This window comes from Elgaria multicarinata, chromosome 1 (genome assembly GCF_023053635.1).
Source record: "Elgaria multicarinata webbii isolate HBS135686 ecotype San Diego chromosome 1, rElgMul1.1.pri, whole genome shotgun sequence".
NCBI classification, from domain to species: domain Eukaryota; kingdom Metazoa; phylum Chordata; class Lepidosauria; order Squamata; family Anguidae; genus Elgaria; species Elgaria multicarinata.
Window position 1 is genome coordinate 10396146 of NC_086171.1, and position 19046 is coordinate 10415191.

A 19046-nucleotide genomic window follows, 5' to 3' on the forward strand; every position below is an offset into this window, starting at 1 on the left:
TGAAATGAGCAGAAACGCTTGTTTCTGGAAAAAGACCAGTTGGCAGAGCCCCCTTAAGCGAGCCTGCCTCCTTCTAGAAAAGAGGGTTTAAGCTCATTTCGGTTTGATCCAGAAATGCTAAATCGCTGTTGCACAAGCAATGGGTCTTGCTTGCGCAATGGATTGGCAGTCCAGAAGAGAATCCGTGTGAGCACGACTGCCCTGATGGATTCTGCCCTTGTATTCCGCTTTATCTGTAGTATATTACTTCCATTGTGGTTCTCAATGCAGAACAGCCTCCTTTCCTGTACTTTGTGCTGCTTACTACTCCAAATTTCTAATCCTCCAAAACGACCGAAAAATGGCATTTTGTAGTACCATTTGATTTCACTCAAATCACTGTTTTCTTTCCTTGCTTAGCATGCATAACTGAAAATTACAATATCTGAGTTTTCCAAAGTAAGCCAACGGATTTTGTAAAGTTAGGGTTGGCTGGTTTCCTGACAAGGTGCACTCTGGAGTATGTGATGCAGCTTCTCCCACCACAAGACCACCTAGTTATTGCTCTTATTGATGACTTGTGGTGACGGTTATGAAACAGACTATCTCCTTTGCCCTGCACCTTTCATATGTAGCCTGTACTTCTTTCTCACCACTATTTATGGTTCGCAAATTCCTATACAAGCTCACCAGACTGGATCTTATTTTTTTCCTTCACTCACTCATCTAGAACAATTTCACCAATTGGAGTCCTTATTCCACAGATGTACTGCTTGAACCAGAGATCATTCATGCCCCATGAACGAATGTGTAATGCTTTGAACTGTGATTTAACTTTCAGAGTTATTGTAACATCTATGGCTCTTCCTGTACTCCTTCCTAGTATACCCATCCCTGACAAAAGCCAACCAATGGGGGAATGGTGGCAATGTGAAGCAGAATGTCTTCTTTAATCTTTGTAACTTTAAGAGCTGGTGCCTGAACTTGCTCTTTTCCTTCTCCCTCCCCATCCCTTTTTCCTTCTGTGTCATGCCTTTAGACTGCAAGCCAAGGACAGGGACTCTCTTACTGTGGATATTTGTAAGTCTCTCTGGGAGCCTTTTTAGCTAAAGAGCAGGACTGACTTAAATAAATAAATAAATCATCTCCTGTTCCTTTCAGTAGATGAGCCAGGAAATCAAATCATACACTTTTATTTATATATTTTTTTCCATTTGAAAATGGTTAAACATATTAGTCACAACTAGGTGCACCTAGAACGTAATACGAGTTACTCATACTATTTTCTTATCACTATGCCCTCAACTTTAGAAGCTCACATTTCCTTGTCAGGCCAGGTTTGAATTTATGAACTTCTATACTTCTGCAGACCTAGCAAGTCCTGTTTTGCTTCCAAACTGATAGGCTCTCGACCAGCCACGGTTGCTATGGGCCAGTTCACACGATCAAAATTGCACTGCCTTATTTAAGTCGAGGCACACATGGGGCGCGATTTTAATAATCACCATTTGGGAATGGCTTGTCGCATCATCTAAAATCACCATTTGGGCATGGCTTGTTAGAGGAGGAAACAACCCTCCAATAACCCATGGCTTGTTGTAGGGACGCCTGACACAAATTGTGATTTAAATACGCCACCCTGGCTTATGCCACGGTGGCTTATTTTGATCATGCAAACCAGGTCAAAGTAATTGAGCATAACTGTTGTTAAAGCTAGCCAGGCTTCCCACTTATGGAGGGATTTGAAACATCTGTGAGGTTTCTTCCAATTCTGCAACCTGCTTGTACCCCACATGTTAAGGGATCCACTCTATCGAAGCCCTATTCGAGTGTTGTAAGCCACCACATGATTAGAATTGCCCAAGAAAGATTGGGGTTTAGCCAGCTCTGCATCCTCCACTGCTGTTCCTGTTGCCCTCTGACAGTTGGAGGACCGATGTCTGTAGCTGGGGCCCTGCTCAGTTTGAGCGCCCTGTGTAATTTAGAACCCCGCAAGATCAGGGTTCTAAACTGTACACAGGAAGAGCAAGCTCCCCTCTACAGATATTTCCAAACAATCACATGATTAAAACACCCACCCCCACCCCCCACAAAAGGATTTTGACTAGGGGTAGAGACCAGGTTGACCTTCCCCTCACATATATAGTTTTAGGGCAACTAGCAGTAGGAGACAAGGTGTAGGATCCAGACTTAGTCATGCTTAGAGCAGACTCACTGAAATCAATGGGCCTTAGTCATGACTACTTAAGTCCCATTGAGATCAGCAGATCTATAACTAAATCTGGATCTAAACCAAGTGTTCTTTCTTGCAACTGGCTGGTGGTTGGAGCCAAGCTGGTCTCATTCCTGTTCTGGAGTTTTTCCTAGGAGAGTCAGTACAGACTTCAGTGGCCCTTGGTCTTTGGGCTATATGTATATCTCTCCAGAATTCAACATTTCATTACCACCTTGAGTTGAAATTCAGATTGTTTCAATATAATTTCACAGAAAAAGTCTCAATTAGGTCACGAAACTAGCTGATTCTTCTCTCCTATTCAGCCAACCAGTCATGTCAGAATTTTTTAAAAATATCTTTTTTGTTTTTTTTTTGTTAAATCTTTAAAAAATGAAAAACTTCTAACTTGACAGGGAAGAGTAAGCTTCTACGCTGCCAATACAGTTAACAACTTACCGGGGGGGGGGGGGGGGAGGAGGCACGGCTATCTTCTGCTAAGCAAAGAGCACAAGGCAAATTGGAGATTTCATAAGAAGTTAAATTGCATAATGGTGTAAGTGGAGGCAGTCCCATACGCACCAGTACCAAGGTTGCCTTTTCAAAGCTTTTGACAAGGCCCTTTTATATTAATCATATTTAAGGGTCTGAAGGAGAGGAAAGTAATGTGGAATTAGAGTTGCAGCTTTTAATCCTATATTCAAGGCTTTAGGAAAATGAGTACAAGAGAATCAATTTTCTCAAAGACGTTATGTGCTTTGGGAGGCATTGTGGGGGTGGTGGTGGAACATGCCACATACTTCTGTGGCCCAGGGTTCGTTGCATGGATTTGGAGATTCACAGGGCTTTTAGCAAAACACCACTGTCCAAGGCACAGACTCCCAGTTGCACTGTCCCAATTTGGAATGGTGGCATTAAGTTTTTCTGTGGTGGCTCAGGATAGCAGCAACTGCTGACAACACAACAGCAGAACTTCGCGGGTGCCCTTGGTTTAAGGAAAGTAGCGCCCAGCCTGTGAGCAAAAAGGTGAATGCGCAAAAGCTACTGAGAAGTGGCAGGGTGACCAAAGCAGCTTCAGCACCCAAACAGTCCAGAAGCCAGACTAAAATAGTGGGGCTGCTCCCACCACAGGCTAACCCATAATCAGTGATTGGATGTGGGTTGTTGTTGAACTGTGTGGTGAGACCCAGTGTGGTGTAGTGGCTAGAGTGTAGGACTGGGAGTCGGGAGATCCGGGTTCTAGTCCCCATACAGCCATGGAAACCCAACGGGTGACTTTGGGCCAGTCACAGACTCTCAGCCCAACCTACCTCTAGGTTGGGCTGAGAGGATAAAATGGAGAGGAGGATTATGTACGCCACCTTGGGTTCCTTGGAGGAAAAAAGGCAGGATATAAATATAATAATAATAATAATAATAATAATAATAATAATAATAATAATAATACCCTGTGAGTTAGCATGTTGTCTGAAGCCAGGATATATTCCACATGGTGGCCTATTAACCACCCTGAACAACCCAACAACCACCCATAGGTTCTCAAGGTGGCTTGTTCAAGAAAAATAGGCTATACTGCATGGTGAACAAGCCACCCTGCAGAAAATCTCCTGGGTTCAGACAATACACTAACCACGCAGTTCAACAAACAACCCATGGTTCAACAATCACCCACATTCAACCACTGAGTGTGGGTTAGCATGTTGTGTGAACAGCCACAGTATCTTCCAAAATGCCTGGAGTTGGGTTTGCTCCCCAAACAGGGACCCATGCTATTGGTCAATAGTTGGGAAATTGCTAGAGTGTAAGGAGAGATGTTCAAGAGGCGTCATCAAATTTCCTCTTTATATAAGCTGCCGTTTACCCCCAAAAGGTGACCAAAAATATTTAAATAACTGCTCTGTAAATTATATAAACATGTTCTGTGAATTACATAAACAAGCCAAATAGTACACTATTATATGCTGTTATAAATTATGCATTTTTGTTACAGTACGATGTTTAAGTTTGATGTTTTTAAAAAATCAAACATTTTTCTCAACATTTTCATTTTCCCAAGGGAATAAAAGGTTAAGAAAAACCAGTTTTTTCCCCATTGGTTGAAATATTTGGAAATTTTAAATCTTTAACCTGAATCAATGACCACAATTTCTAACATTTTGCCGAGATTATTTTCTCTACATCATGCATCCTTTTATAAACCTCCACCACACCCTCCCTTAGTCTAAAGTAAAAAAAAATCTCAATGACTGTAACCTTATCCTGCTGATCATTTTGTTTGCCCTTTTTGCAATTTAAGAACATAGGAAGAGCCCTGCTGGATCAGACCAAGGGTCCATCTAGTCCAGCACTCTGTTCCCACAGTGGCCAACCAGCTGTCGACCAGGGACCAACAAGGCAGGACATGGTGCAACAGCACCCTCCCACCCATGTTCCCCAGCAACTGATGCACACAGGCTTTCTGCCTTGGATACTGGAGATGCACGTTTCCAGCTCTACAATAGGCTTTCTCTATCTCAGCAGTTCACATACTGTAGGAGTCTCAATGCAGCCATGCAACACGGTTTGTTAGTTGGCTGCAATCAGATGGAACAGTTACTTCCAACTCTACCACATGCTTTAGAATCTAGAGAGCGGAGGACTAATTTTATGCAGTTATGCAAGAATTCTCACATTTCTACTCTTAGCTCTGATGCGCTTTGTGGAAATTTGTTCAAACAATAGAACATTTAGATTTGAACATTTAGTGTTCAAATTCTGAGAGAAAAGCCCATCCTCCTCCTCCCTCCCAATCCCCTTTCTTTTTGTGTCATGTCTTTTAGATTGTAAGCCTGTGGGCAGGGACTGTCAAGAAATACTTTTGTAAGCTGCCGTGAGAGCCTTTTTTGGCTGAATGGCGGCATAAAAATCCTTAAATAAATAATAAAATAAATATTGAAATCCAAAACCCCACCCCATGGCTCCTCCCAATGTAACTAATTTATGCCCTCTGTACCCTTCTAAAACCAGTAGCTAGGTGGCATCCTCTGTAAGTCAAGCATTAGCTGCAAGTAGTCAGGATGGGAGCCACAACCAGAATGCATACCTTCCATTAAGCAGGACTGGTTTTAAAAGTAAAGCAGAATTATTTTATTCTATGGCAAGCAATGGCCTTAGGGTTTCCAAAGTGGTGGGAACCAATATAACCATGGACATCTCTCTTAGTGCTCACTGCTCCTCACGCTTTATTTATTTATTTATTTACGTTTTTAAAAACATTTTCTTTTAAACTGGGAGGCTGGCATGCCACAAAGCAAAGTGCTGCCCTCCAGTGTCATCTTTAATTGGGTTCAAAATATTGGCTCTGAGCCCCACTTCTACCTTGTAATTAGGATTTGGGGCAAGTTACTTTTCTTTTAGTCTCAATAGTTTGCGTTCTAGGAAATGAGTGTTTTGTGACTGGCCATGCCCACCATGGCAGCCATTTTATGAATAAGCAACCCACACTCATCCACCATGGCAGCTACCTTTGAGAATACCCACAACACATTCAAGATTCTAACTGTGCCCATCAATCCAAAAAGGTTGGGGATCGCTGCCCTGAGACATTTTTGCATTTGATAAACAAAAAGTCAAAGTGACATCTTTCCCTGTTATTTTTTTCCTAATGGCACACAGGGATACAAGCTTGGGTCAGGAAAATGTTTCCACAGCCTGAAGTGACCATTTCACGCTATATTCCGCAGTCTGAAGTGACCATTTCATGGTATTCCTACCCCTGTTTATTTGTCCATGCACACAAAATCTCAGATAAATATTTAAGCAATAAATAGTTCATTGATTTCAATGAGCCTACTCTGGAGCAAGTGAGCATACATACCATGGGACATATTAAAGAGTCTGGAGTTTAACAAACATGGTTCTAAGGGCATTTATCTTCTATTTCCAAGGTAACACATGTTTATTTGTGGCTGAACAAATCTGAGGTTAAAGACTTCAACCAAGTTGCTACCACAGCAGTGGTGTGTGTGTGTTTTTCAGTAGAGTCAGGTCAAATTCCTTCCAAAATTGCAGCTTAGTAAATGGGCCTTTTCTTCTATACTGTCGTCTTATGAAGGATGGTTATATTTCAGCTCTGAGTTAACCAGACAGTGACCTTATACAGTTTGAATTTACTCTCAAATTGGCTCTATCCCACCTTCTCCATACCTATTTTTTCCTTCTCTCTCTCTCTCTCTCTCTCTCTTTTTAAGTAGCACGAAGAAAGCAGAAAACACAATATTTTAGCCATTTGAACAAGCTGCATTCTGAAATCAGACCGCTAACTGGAAGTGCTCTCTGTTACCTCTATCTTTCAAAATTGGAGCCATTATAGTCATTCGTGTAAATCCACATTTAGCCTTTCATAAAGAGCGGATTTTTGACCCATTGAACTGGAAGAGCTTCTGCACTGTTCTCCTGATCTTTGACAAGATAGCCTACAACAGAGAAGACAATTTCTTGCTGGTGTGAATTTGTATTCCGTTGTTAAACTCTCAATGCTCACAAGCGGTAAATCTACTTCAGCTAGCTTGCACTTTGATGATTCTGAATGTTGTAACAAAGCTGTAGAGGAAAACCAAATACTGTACAGAAAATCAAATACCTAACGTACTAAGCCCGGTTATTGTTATTGAGAAAGGCCTGCCTAGGGAGGTGCAGAAAATTGCCCTGAGCAACATCAATGCCTTAAACACTTCAAAGTTGCATGTCCCTGCATTTTCTAATTGGGCAGTAGAAAGTATAGTAGCAATCACTGTAAACTCAAAAGCATCATCTCCACCTCAAGTAAAAAAAACACCCAGTCTACCAGGCCAAAGAGGTTTTGACTATCTTCTGGTCTCCAAGATTTAATCTTGGGGGTAACAGGTGCATTCTGAGGTTATCAGACATACAGGAAATTATTTTCAGTTTCATGGCCTCAGATAATGCCCCCTTTAGTTAAACAAAATTTGCAGTTTGCTCCTAAGTATTTTCATGAAATGAATTTGTCACCAACTGATTTTGCAGTATGTGCAAAAACAAACTGGTTGGTACAATACAATTCTGTGAAGACCACTGGCCCGGTGCTAGAATCTGTTTGTGTGATAGAATTCCCAGTGGACTTCTATCACACAAACAGGATTCCAGTATCCTGCCTGGGAAGAAATGAGAATGGACCTGGAGATCACACGCACTGCTTCTGCTCCCCCTTCTCTGCGGAGGGGTGGGGGAGTTAATGTCTTTAATTTAAAAATATTTTTGGACGTCTGTTTCTAAAATGCTGCATTTAACATTTAACAACATATGCTGAGTTTGTTTGTTTTCAACAGACCTCAGAATAGCTGTTTTTATAAGGATACTGTTGTTTTTATGCTTATGTTTTTAAACTTTGTATATTTGTTTTTAATGTTTACTGTTTTTAACTTTTGTAAACCGCCCAGAGAGTTTCAGCTATGGGGCGGTATATAAATGCAATAAATAAATAAATAAATATAATCACAGAAATTTACAAAATGTAAAAACAAAACAAAAAAACAGCTCCTCCCACCTGCCCCAATGAATGAATGACCAGATGCTGCAATTTAAGAATCCAAAAGTGGTTATATTATTTCTTGTTGTTGAGGCTGACCAGGTGGGGAATTAGAGATAATGGGCAGTATCCAACTATGTCATTCCCTTAGCTCAAATGACGTTGCACTAGCGGAAACTAGGTTCTCAATTATGCGTGAGAAAAGAATCCGACCAAAGCTATGTTTGTACAAGTGTGATTGCACAAGTGTGGTCAAGCAAGCAGTTTTGCATAACTCTTGTGCAACGTCTTGTACATTCAGCTTGTGCAACTGGTTGCACAACTCCTTGCACCCATTGTGCAAAGCACTGTGCAACACACTGTGTGCAACCAGTTGTCTGCTTGCACAACCAGTTGCACAAGCATAATGGGTAACCAGTTGTGCAATGGAGTTCTGATAGTGCTATTTGCATTTGTGCCCAATGTATTCTCCCTCTTCTATCACTACCCCAGAACAGCATCACCATCGCATCCGAATTGCCAAGCATGACTACAGTAACAATTGTGGGTTGCTTCACACCAGACAAAATTCTGAATGATAAATGCACATGTGTCAAAGTTGTTGCATGTACTCGCAGTGAAAAAGCACATGTGTAGTCACAGACTGTGAATTACAAGCAGAAGTCAGTGTATTTCATATGAGTTATAACCTCCATGTAGGAAATTTCATCTCATGTCAAGCAGCTCTCATCTTACAGTAAGGAGAATGGCAACTGTAATACTATTCCTCATTTAACTGGCATTTTCCTTTTGCAGACATTTCTAGCCGTCCCATTCTCGGTCCCAACTCTCTCGGCCTACATCCACAAATATCCAAATATGCCAACAAGGCTCACACTACAACCTGTGACATTGCTGGCTGGGGGGTTCTGGGAGTTGTAGTCCAATACATCTGGAGGGCACCAGTTAAGGGAAGTCTGCCATAACATAACTAGCTTTTAAAATTAAGGTGAACCCCTCAGACTTTCATTTACTCCATTTGTAAAATGAGAACTCTGTCTGCCTTGCACCAGTACCACAGCATCCACAAAAAGACAATGCATGCTCTAAGCAATTACTTCTGACGTATGCAAGGCCAGGAGTTGTTAAATTTGCTTTGCAATCCCTCACACAGAATTAAAGATAAAGGTTATTAAAAGGACTGTTAATTTTTAAAATGTTGACATTTAGACCCAAGCATCTAAACTTTTCTTTATTAAAACATCTAATAAAGGATATCAAAGAACTCTGCCTCTTTAATGAGGCATTAAAATACAGTAATACAAAAAAAGGCAAAACTGTTAAGCCTCTTAAACCCCTGGACTTACATTATCAGCTTTTATGTGCCTGTCAACACTCAGGAGTAAGAAGCAATGTTTTATTCTCTGTCTCAAATTTAAAAGCCAACTAAACTTCCTTCCACCTTCCTGCTGAGATCTTTAACTCCTGGCAAAGAGCAGCCGCTCAATTGAAAATGTGGTACAAAAGGGCAAGGCAGACTCCATCAGTTGCAAGCCAAAGCTCGCTACCATCTCTCATTTCATACTGTCTAAGAGAAACAACAACTAAGCCTCCTATATTTTACACACTACATATATATTGGGCAATTTTGCATGGGAGGAGGAAGGGGAGGAGAAACTCCCTGATTGTCCGTGTCTCTGACTTGTTCATGAACAATAGCTTTGGCATGTCAAAATAATAAATGCTTAACATTCAGGTTTGTTAAAAATTAGGACTAAAATTAAAAGTGCATTCTAAACATACTGCAGAATTACTAGAGTTTGGTGGGGAATAAGAGAGAGGGATTTGGCTGGTCCTATTTCAGATGGCCAGCTGAATAGCACAATCCAACATTCAAAAATATTTAAGGCAAACAGCAGAGCTTCATAGAAGTGCAGCCAGTTTCTTTGTGGCTGAGTTTCAGTGGCATGATGCAATTGTAAAAACCTCATAAAACAACATCCAGTATGAACATAGGAACCTGCAGTATTGTCTATCTGACTATTAGCTGTTCAGGGTTTCGTCCTGTGTGGAGACGCAAGGGATTGAATTTAGAACCTTCTGCATGCAAACTATGTGCTCTACCACTGACCAGGAAATCTCGGGAAGCATTTCTGAATATGCAGAATATAGATATTGAGATATTACATATATGTTAACACTACAGGTGTCAGGGAGCATCACTCTCACGTGAAATGTTCTTCAGGAACAACAGTGCAATTGTCTACATGGCTACTGAGAAGTAAGACCCACTGAGTTCAAGGAGACTTGCTCCCAGGGAAGTGTATATAGGAAACATTTGCAGGAAGGTTTGGAAAGCTCTATGTCCTACAGTTCCACTAATAAACGTTTTACATGGAAAACAAAGTTCAAATAAATTTTATTTTGCTTTCCCTCTGGGTTTAGAAATTTCTTTACAGAAAATATACATTTGGGAGATAAAGGTGTTTTACAACACCACTTCTGTGAATACAAGACAGGGGCATTGGGATAGCTTATTCTTAGAAACCCATTTAGACAAGCGTCTGACATCTGTAGGACTAAATTGCCACCTGCCTCGTAGCATGTTTCTATTCTGTCTGGAAGAACAATGCACAAATTACCAGCTGTGAAGAAGTTCTGAAAGGAGGTTGAATTTCATTAAAGTTTTCCCTTTATATTATTTTTTAAAATAGTGACAGTATATTGCATTCCTAACTCATTTATTTAAAATATTTAAATACCGCCCTTCATTACAATTGGTTAAAGGGCAGTTGACGTAATTAAAATATCAAAACAATAAAAGCACATGATAAAAACAAACCAGTAAAACAGAACAGAGCATTCAGCAAGATTTTAAAATGCTTAAAATTTTAAAGCCTTGGATAACTTCTGTATACATTACGGTCAAGAGGTCATCAACAACATCGGATTACAATCAAAATGATATTTTAAATCTGCTGTTAAATCTGGCATGTGTGCACACTTACTTGGATCAAAGAGTGACAGTTTGGAATGTCATATGAAACTACAGTTGTAACATTTCAACTTTTTTATAAAGCCCATAACGTGTTTGGATGCATCCAGTCAAATTAAGCACTTTTAGGGGCTGTTGGTTCAATGGAGAATGCTAAGCATGTATTTAACTCTCCAACTTAAATTAATGGGTGTACCAATTAGGGATGAATAAATATGTTCATTTTGCATTCTACAACTTTTTTTGAAGCACAAGTTTGTTTCATCCTATTTCTGCATCACTTTGCAAATGTTTTGGTAAAAGGTCAGCATGAAATGCTGTTCACAATTTCACCTAATGAATGGATTTTTTGGCAAGCAATTTTTCCTGATGTATACCATTTCTGTTTAAGCAATTACTCCTAAGGTACACATTTTTGTACACAATTTTCCTAATATATTTTTACACTTTTAAAATCAGAGAATCACATCACAAAATTCAAAGAAGTGCAAAAACAATAGGATAATTGCATTCTGGTTTACATTTTAATTTAGGAAGTGCAAATTAAGTTGGTTCATATTAAAATGATAACTAAACAAATTTCTCCTCCATTCCAAAGGCTTAATTTTGGTGGGATGGTGTTCCCAATGTTTTCACATTAAGAGGGGAATATTCACAAGTGTGTAGAGACGATTTCAAAATATTGTATGTCATCTTCCCAACAGAACCATGGTAAAAACCTTATGTTCAAATTGGCACTATCCATATTTGAACATTAATTCTGTTTGCAAACCCTGAAATCAAAATTAATGAATTTATACCAATGGTCTGTTAAACACAATAAAGATATTAAAATCTTTGCCTAAAATAACACTAGTTTAAATAAATTTAAAAATCTCTGTTAACAATTAGGAACTTGAACAGCAAGGGAATATCCATAAAGAAATATAATTTTAATAGACAAGTATCATGACTGCAGTGATTGGGGTTTTTTAAAAAAATAACTTCGCTATAGCAAGAACTGCCTTTATCTTAATAGATCATATCAGAGGACAATGGGAAGAGAAGGAAGCAAAAACAGGTCTTACCAAAAGTAACTTCTCCTTTGCCAGTTTTGTCAAAAAGCTGAAATGCCACCATGAACAATGCATCTGGAGCACAGAGGACAGATTCAAATGCTACAAATTCTTGAAATGATATCAACCTACAGAAGAAAAAAATATATATAGCCATTTGTTCACAAAATTTAAGACACATGCTTGGTCTATATATCAGACACATATATCGGTCGTTCAAGTCTTAATGAAAAGACCCCACACAATTTAATTCAGTGTGGACTATTAATAAACAACAGATCACACAACAGGACAGGGAGAGAGGGGCTTTGCAGTATTCAGACTCAGAATCCCACCCCCTTCCCCTGGGTGAGTCTCTTGGTCTCTTACTCCATGCTCTCAGGAGATCTGGGGAGATCTTCACATTTTGGAACGCAAAGAAGAGTACAGCGCTCCCCTACAAAATTGTGTATACTTGTTTATATGTATAGTTATGCATTGGGAAATCATTATTATCATTTGAAGAGAAATACAGTACATATCGCCATAGCGGAGGAGATTATGACCAGGTGATCTGCGTGCCTGCTCAGTCTGCTGTCTAGATGCTAAGTACTGATGGGCAATTTCAAGGTCCTTCCTCTCCCTTCTTAGCTTTGAATCGGACTAGGACTGAAAAATCCTTCAAATAGAGGATGCCTTTCCCTAGATGACTGTTCTCTGTCAGGTTGAACACATCTATTTTATTGTTGGCTTTCCTCTGTATTTGATTCCTACTTTTGCTAGTGGCATTGAGTATTGTTGTACCTTAGTAAACAGAACAGCCAGTTAGAAATGCTCTAGAATAAATGAAATAGAAAAATGTCAGCATTAAATCCTTGTGTTTTTAAACAAAGAAAATTGAGCAAAATGGGTTGGATTCAGACTGAGTTAGTAAAACATGACCAACTTAGTCTGGATCCAACCCAATGTAGTTCTAGCTAGTGGGCCAGCTGGCTTAACCCACCAAGGCAACTCTTCATTCCAGATGAGGATCCACTTTCAGCATCTGGAGTGCACACCTAAGTCAGGATCCAAAGAGCTACTTTAGCCCAAGGACTTGCCAGCATGTAGTGGGATTTTCTTCTTTACCTTTTCCAAGTTGAAACCAGTCTGAAACCAGCATCAAACTGGATTTGAAGCTCACCATATATATATTTTTTTTAAAAAATCAAACCAGAAGCTTGTCATGTGGAAAAGGGGAATGTTGCGCAAGAAACAGAAGGCCAACCTACTCACCCCAGGCAAGTAGAACAAGTACTTTGCACACCGGCTATAATATTCATATATCATACATGCACTGCTGGTGTAATCAGTGCTATCACTAGTAAAACACCAAACATATAATGGCGAGTGGGGTAGCTAGAGATGCTTTTGTGAGTAGCATCATGTACTCTGGTACCCAAGAACCTTTGTATTAAGACTATTATAGCCTTATTTTATCCTCATATATAGGTTAGACTGAGGTAGAACAATTTGATCAACAACCATTGTGTGAAGCCAAATCTCCCTCCACCAAACACACTGATTCACACAATGTAATAGATATACTTTCACAGAAGAGGGGGAAACTGTATGAGAATCATGTAGCTCTTACCACAAGTTCTTTTTGCATTTACTTAATAGCAAAAAAAAAATGTAAACCCTCAATGACTAGAAAGCAATATTATTAAGCAACAATTTGCATTGCTTTAAAGTTTTCAAGTCTAACACTCAAAACACACAGAGAACCAGTTTGCGAGGTGCATTCTTAGGGTAGAAAAACCTTTCACCATTTAGAAAGCTCAGCCTTCTGCAAATGATACTTGGCAGATTTTTAAAAAGGAGATCTGGAAGCATGAAAGACTGGGTCTTGATTTTAACTTTCTTTCAAGCTTCTAAAACACGACTAATATTTAATTATGGCTGAAACAGCAACATTTTGTCAAGAATTTAAGTTGCAGGTTTGGGAAATTTATAAAACTAAGTAGTTCAAATGCAAATTCTCCCAGTCCAACTGTTACGGGATACAAAACACAAACATAAATATGGTTTCTTTGTGGAACCACATTTTACCAGCTAAAATGTGATCCATCAGTGGTTATCAGATTAACTTCTTAGCTGTGTAAATTAGTTGATCATGGACGGAGTTGAGCAGCAGTTCTTGTGATGCAGCAACAGGGTTGTATTTGTGACCAGAAGGACGAAAAGTTAACCTTTGCCAGATGGCAGTGCATTTTACCTGAAGTGGTCCAAAACTGTATTAAGAAATAGGATGATTATTCACTTCATCATCAAATAGTAAAAATAAGATGCCAGTGGATGTGTGTTTCTTTTAAATGTAAGACTTGCTTAAGTTGTTGGCATGTACTTGAGAGCTTCATCTGCTAATATGTGTTTTCTTAGGGTTGTATCCAATATTAATCCTACTTAGAGTGGACCCAATGAAATTAGTGGGATCAAACCAAAGATAACATGTTTAAGCTTGTTAAACAAGGGCAGCAAGGTTATTAACAGGGACTGGCCGGCGAGATCACATTACGCCAGTCCTTTTACAACTTCATTGGCTGCCAGTCCAGGTCCGGGCCCAATTCAAAGTGCTGGTATTGACATTTAAAGCCCTAAACGGTTTGGGGCCAGGTTATCTGAAGGAACGCCTCCCATATGTACCTACCCAGACCTTAAGATCATCTACAGGGGCCCTTCTCCGTGAGCCCCTGCCAAAGGAAGTGAGGCAGGTGGCTACTAGGAGGAGGGCTTTCTCCGCTGTCGCACCCCGGTTGTGGAACGAGCTCCCCAGAGAGGTCCGCCTGGCGCCTACACTGTACTCCTTTCGTAGCCAGCTGAAGACCTTTTTATTTACTCAGTATTTTAACACTTAATTTTAACTTAAATTTAAATTTTACTGTTTTAACTCTGTATTTTAATCTTATATCAACTTTGCTGTGTGGTTTTATCCTGGTTGCGCTTTTTATACTGTATTTCGTAATTGTGTTTTAACCTGTTGGGTGTTTTACTGTGGTTTTAATTTTTGTGAACCGCCCAGAGAGCTTCGGCTATTGGGCGGTATAAAATGTAATAAATAAATAAATAAATAAGCTGGTTTGGATATAGGTTGGTTATTAAGAGTAAGGGTTCCAGAGTCATTGAAATATGTATTTATTTGTGGTGCTTCTCTTTGGGACATTCAAATAATAAGACTAGAAAACTTAATGGGCCATGAGCTTTTGTCCGCTAGATCCTGCTTCACTGGATGGATGAAATTATCAGACGAAGTGGACTTTACCATAAAATGTCACAATAGCATTTGTTAACATTTTAAAGGGCACCACATAACTGTCTGTTCTTTTTGCTAAGACAAACGCAACATGGCTACTCTTCTCAGTCAAATAGTACAAATGCTTTAAAAAGTCAGATAGCTATAACAGTAGATGTCATTTAAAAAAAAAAGCAATTAGCCGTTTTTATGAGGAGAGATAGAAAGTGTACAAATGTAAGGCTCAAACCAGGCTATTCCACAAGAAAGAGGAATATCTGCTGTGCCAGCTGAATTCAAATTAACCCAATTTTTACATGTTAATTAAACCAGCTATTTTCTTCTTATTGTATTTTTGCTCCTTAAATAGCCTGGCCTGCAAGTGATTCCCAACAGATCTACTCCAACAACAATGACGTACTCATTTACTTCTATTATGACCACACAATACAGTAACTGAGCAGTAATTTTTCACAGTCAATTACACATGTGGTTCCTAATGGTTAAAGATGCTGAAATAATGCGTGCTACATAGCCATATGTTCCAAGCTCTGTACTGCACAAGGGCAGTTGCCTAGGTAACAAGTTTTCTCTCTGGCTTAGCACAACCCTTCATTGAATATCATTAGGTTTCGTTAAACAGCACATATTAACATGAACCTCAATATACTACTTAAGAATAATTTTGCCGACATAAGCAAGGGCTTGCCTAACTTAAAAGCCCGAATGAGAAAATCCTAATAACCCTGCATTTTAATGATGCAAAGCTAGGAAGAGATTGATGAATTATAAATCAAGCAAAAGAGATCCCCTGTAAATCAGAGGTTTTCTACTTCAGTGCTATTCCTATTTATTTATTTTTGTTTTATTTTGTTTAAAAACACACACAAGAGAATGAAGTCACACAGACAAATTAAATAGAAGGAAAAGCTACAGGTAATCAACAAAGGGGAATCCTTGCACGTTCTTCAGCTGCGCTGTAAGACGAGTTTATCAACAGAACAGACAAGCTTACCAGCTAACTCAACACGGGTTCAAGCGGTAATTTTTGCCCCACCCTCTCGTTTGCTATTGCTGCCATCTCCTCCATCAGGAGAGGAAAGTTTTAAAAGCATCCCACAGCCAGGTGTCCGAAACAGAACAGAGAGCATATTTCCATCTCAGAAAACCATCTATAGACCATTGTATTAGCTTTCCTCAGCCAGAAAAGGATGCAGTGAGCGAATGTAATACTGACCCAATCTTTTTGGTTTGAAGGCTGGTTTTGGAGGGCTGGAGGTACTACTTTCTACACATAGTGATAATTGAGTAGTGCATAGCTGAAGATAATGCTTTTCTTTTTTTATTGTAGAGTAAGTGAATGTTCCCCAATCCAGATCAGGATCACCACACCCTGCAAAAAACGGTCCCCCTCCAGGAAACAAACAAACAAAAGCCTTCACTGATGTCAAGGGGCACTAGCTAGCCAAATTTAGTCAAGTGCCATTGTTTTCAAAGTCAAGCATATTAATATTAAACAAAAAAAAACAACCCTACGGTTTACAAAACAATGTTAAGGCTCTAGAGCTTTCAACCAAGCACAAAAAGCAGGGAAATTGGGAGTTAAGGCTCACAAGCCTTAATGCCACATCCTCCCTAAGGTAGGAGAAAGTGCAAAATATGGCTGGATTGCGACTATGCTCCTTGGCAAAGGAGCTTTCTGCTTCTTGTTCAGTGATTTAGAAAAATACAAAGAAGCCTGGAAGTGCCAAATCCAGCAAGGGCATTTGTACTTCGATAATGCTGCTTCTCCCTATGGGTTTCAATGCCCACATATTGGGTATGTCTACACATAAGGGTGTAGAGGGAGGGGGGAGGATCGCGGACTTATCTGCTTCCGCGATCCTTCCCCAGCGTCTAGATGGCCACGCAACATCCTGGAAGCAAGGAGGGACATTGCAGCCGCCATCTTTCCCTCCACAGAAGAGGAGCTGCGTGCGCAGCAAAAAAAGTAAAAAAAACCAAAACCCATGCCCACCCACCCCTGCCATTCCGGGAATGGCGAAATTCTGGCCCCCCGTGGACACGGAGCCACCCGATACAGCTCCATGCCTGATTCAGGCCCCAGGATCGCGGGGCACACCCTCCATGGTCCTCGGGATGGTCCAGGAACCACGGGGAAAATCGGGATAACTGAGCAACCAGTTATCCCATGAAAATGGAGGGGTCATCCCTGCCCGCCCCCGGGATCCCACACAGAGACAATCCAGGGACAACCCCAGGGGAAAACCCCCGGTGTAGACATGCCCACTGTTGATAATCCCAGTTTTAACAGATTCGAGTGCCTCTCATTGTTGTTATTGTACTATAGAACAAACCTGGCTCCACATGGGATGAAATAGCCCTCAGTATGAAACAGTATGAACACTTCAAGCAAAGTTATATTGCTGTCAGATTGGACACATTGTGCCTGCCCTGACTGAGTGAAGCCACACCAGCTGGCACTCCTAGGCATGGCCATAGTTCATCCCTATAGATCCCATTCCATTCCCCTAAGTGGGAGCTGCCCCACAGCATGAAAGAGAGGGCAGCCCTATAACTCTTTCCCTCAAACATCTCCCCCCACCTTGGCTTTAAAAGTGTATTGACTGGAAAGCTATGGAGTGGTTAGGGATATCTGCTACCTAGTTCAAACACATGCAGACATTTAAATTAATGCAATTTATTAATGCACTTTAAATATCAAATAATGCCAGAGTGCACACCTCTAGGGATACCTCAGTATGCATGCCAGGTTTAAGGCATCAAGGTTTCATGGTCTTGGTGCTTTGGTGCTAACAGGCAGACTATTATTGTAGATAGATTTATATAGCTCCGTGTGCATGGCATTTACAGAGTAAAAAAGGACAGATCCCTGCCCTGAGGAGTTTACAATTTAAAATTCTCCACAAGGGAAATAACAGAGGAAGGAGAGGGAAGGATAAACAGGGGAGCAATAAGTTTGTACGTTTTTTTAGTTATGCATGCTTAGTTTTTGCTAGGCTTAGGCTGGCTAAAAAGAACACCTGTCACGGGGCTTGTGGGTACCCAGTCTGCTGAATTTGGCATAGTCTTCTTTTTGACATAGGTCCTTTGGCTACCTAGGTTTTAACTGAAGAATTGCCAGATTCGTTATTAGGAGGTCCCCGTGAGATGAGATGGCAGACATGGCTACACTGCACAGTTAAATCAGTTTTAAAACCAGGTAAGCTCATCTAGTTTCCAACTCTGTGTAGTTCTTCCACAGGGTTTAGGGATCACCAATACCTTGTCAGCACTGTCACAAGACTTCAATTGCTCAGCTTCTTTCCGAAAAACCATGAGAGTCAAATCAGTTTCAAATGGGTTGCAATGTTTACAGTAGATATTATTCTTAGCAGAGTCTATGAAGAAGAGTAGGAATGGATTCTTAAACCCCTTAAGCCCAACTTCATAACTTATAAAGTTATGATCTGCAAGAACGTAAAATTCTAAAATAGCAGTATATCATACCATATTAGGAGATATAATGAAATCTCCCAGTGCTACTTTTGTTATGTGTGAACCTGAGAAATAGTGGGGTGAAATATCAAGCAGCTAGAAGGCAGGTGGGTACATCTGTGCTCAATTACTCAGAACTCCATCATCCACAAGAGCACAATGTTCATCACAAGATCTGCCCCAACCACACCAAACTAATGGAATTCTGCAGGAGGAAATGTACTTTTACAGCACCATCCTACACATGTCTACTCAAATGTAAGTCCCATTGAGTTCAATGGGGCTTACTTCCAGATAGTGGGACATAGGAATGCAGTCTTAATAACCTAATTACTATTAACTTGTAACAAAATACCTAAGGCACATGTGTCTGAAAATCCCCCCCCTCCCCACACAGGCATCCATTCTTCTGCATGTTTAGCAATACTAATCATTATCCTCATCATTGTATAATACAAAAGCCACAATGGTTTACTAAAATCAGCAATTTAACCATAATAGCATAATGGGGCACAGGGTAAGCTATGCCTATTATTTAATCTTACATAAAC

At 40.1% G+C, this 19046-nt stretch overlaps 1 protein-coding gene across 2 annotated transcripts in view; it reads right to left on the reverse strand.

Moving 5' to 3' along the window:
- Window positions 1–19046, reverse strand: part of SLC25A13 (solute carrier family 25 member 13) — a 133338-nt gene that overhangs the window by 68466 nt on the left and 45826 nt on the right. For both annotated transcript variants that reach the window (XM_063123225.1, XM_063123233.1), the window contains one exon: window positions 11760–11875. In XM_063123225.1, the coding sequence (XP_062979295.1) occupies window positions 11760–11875 (116 nt within the window). The remainder of the gene's footprint in view (window positions 1–11759; window positions 11876–19046) is intronic.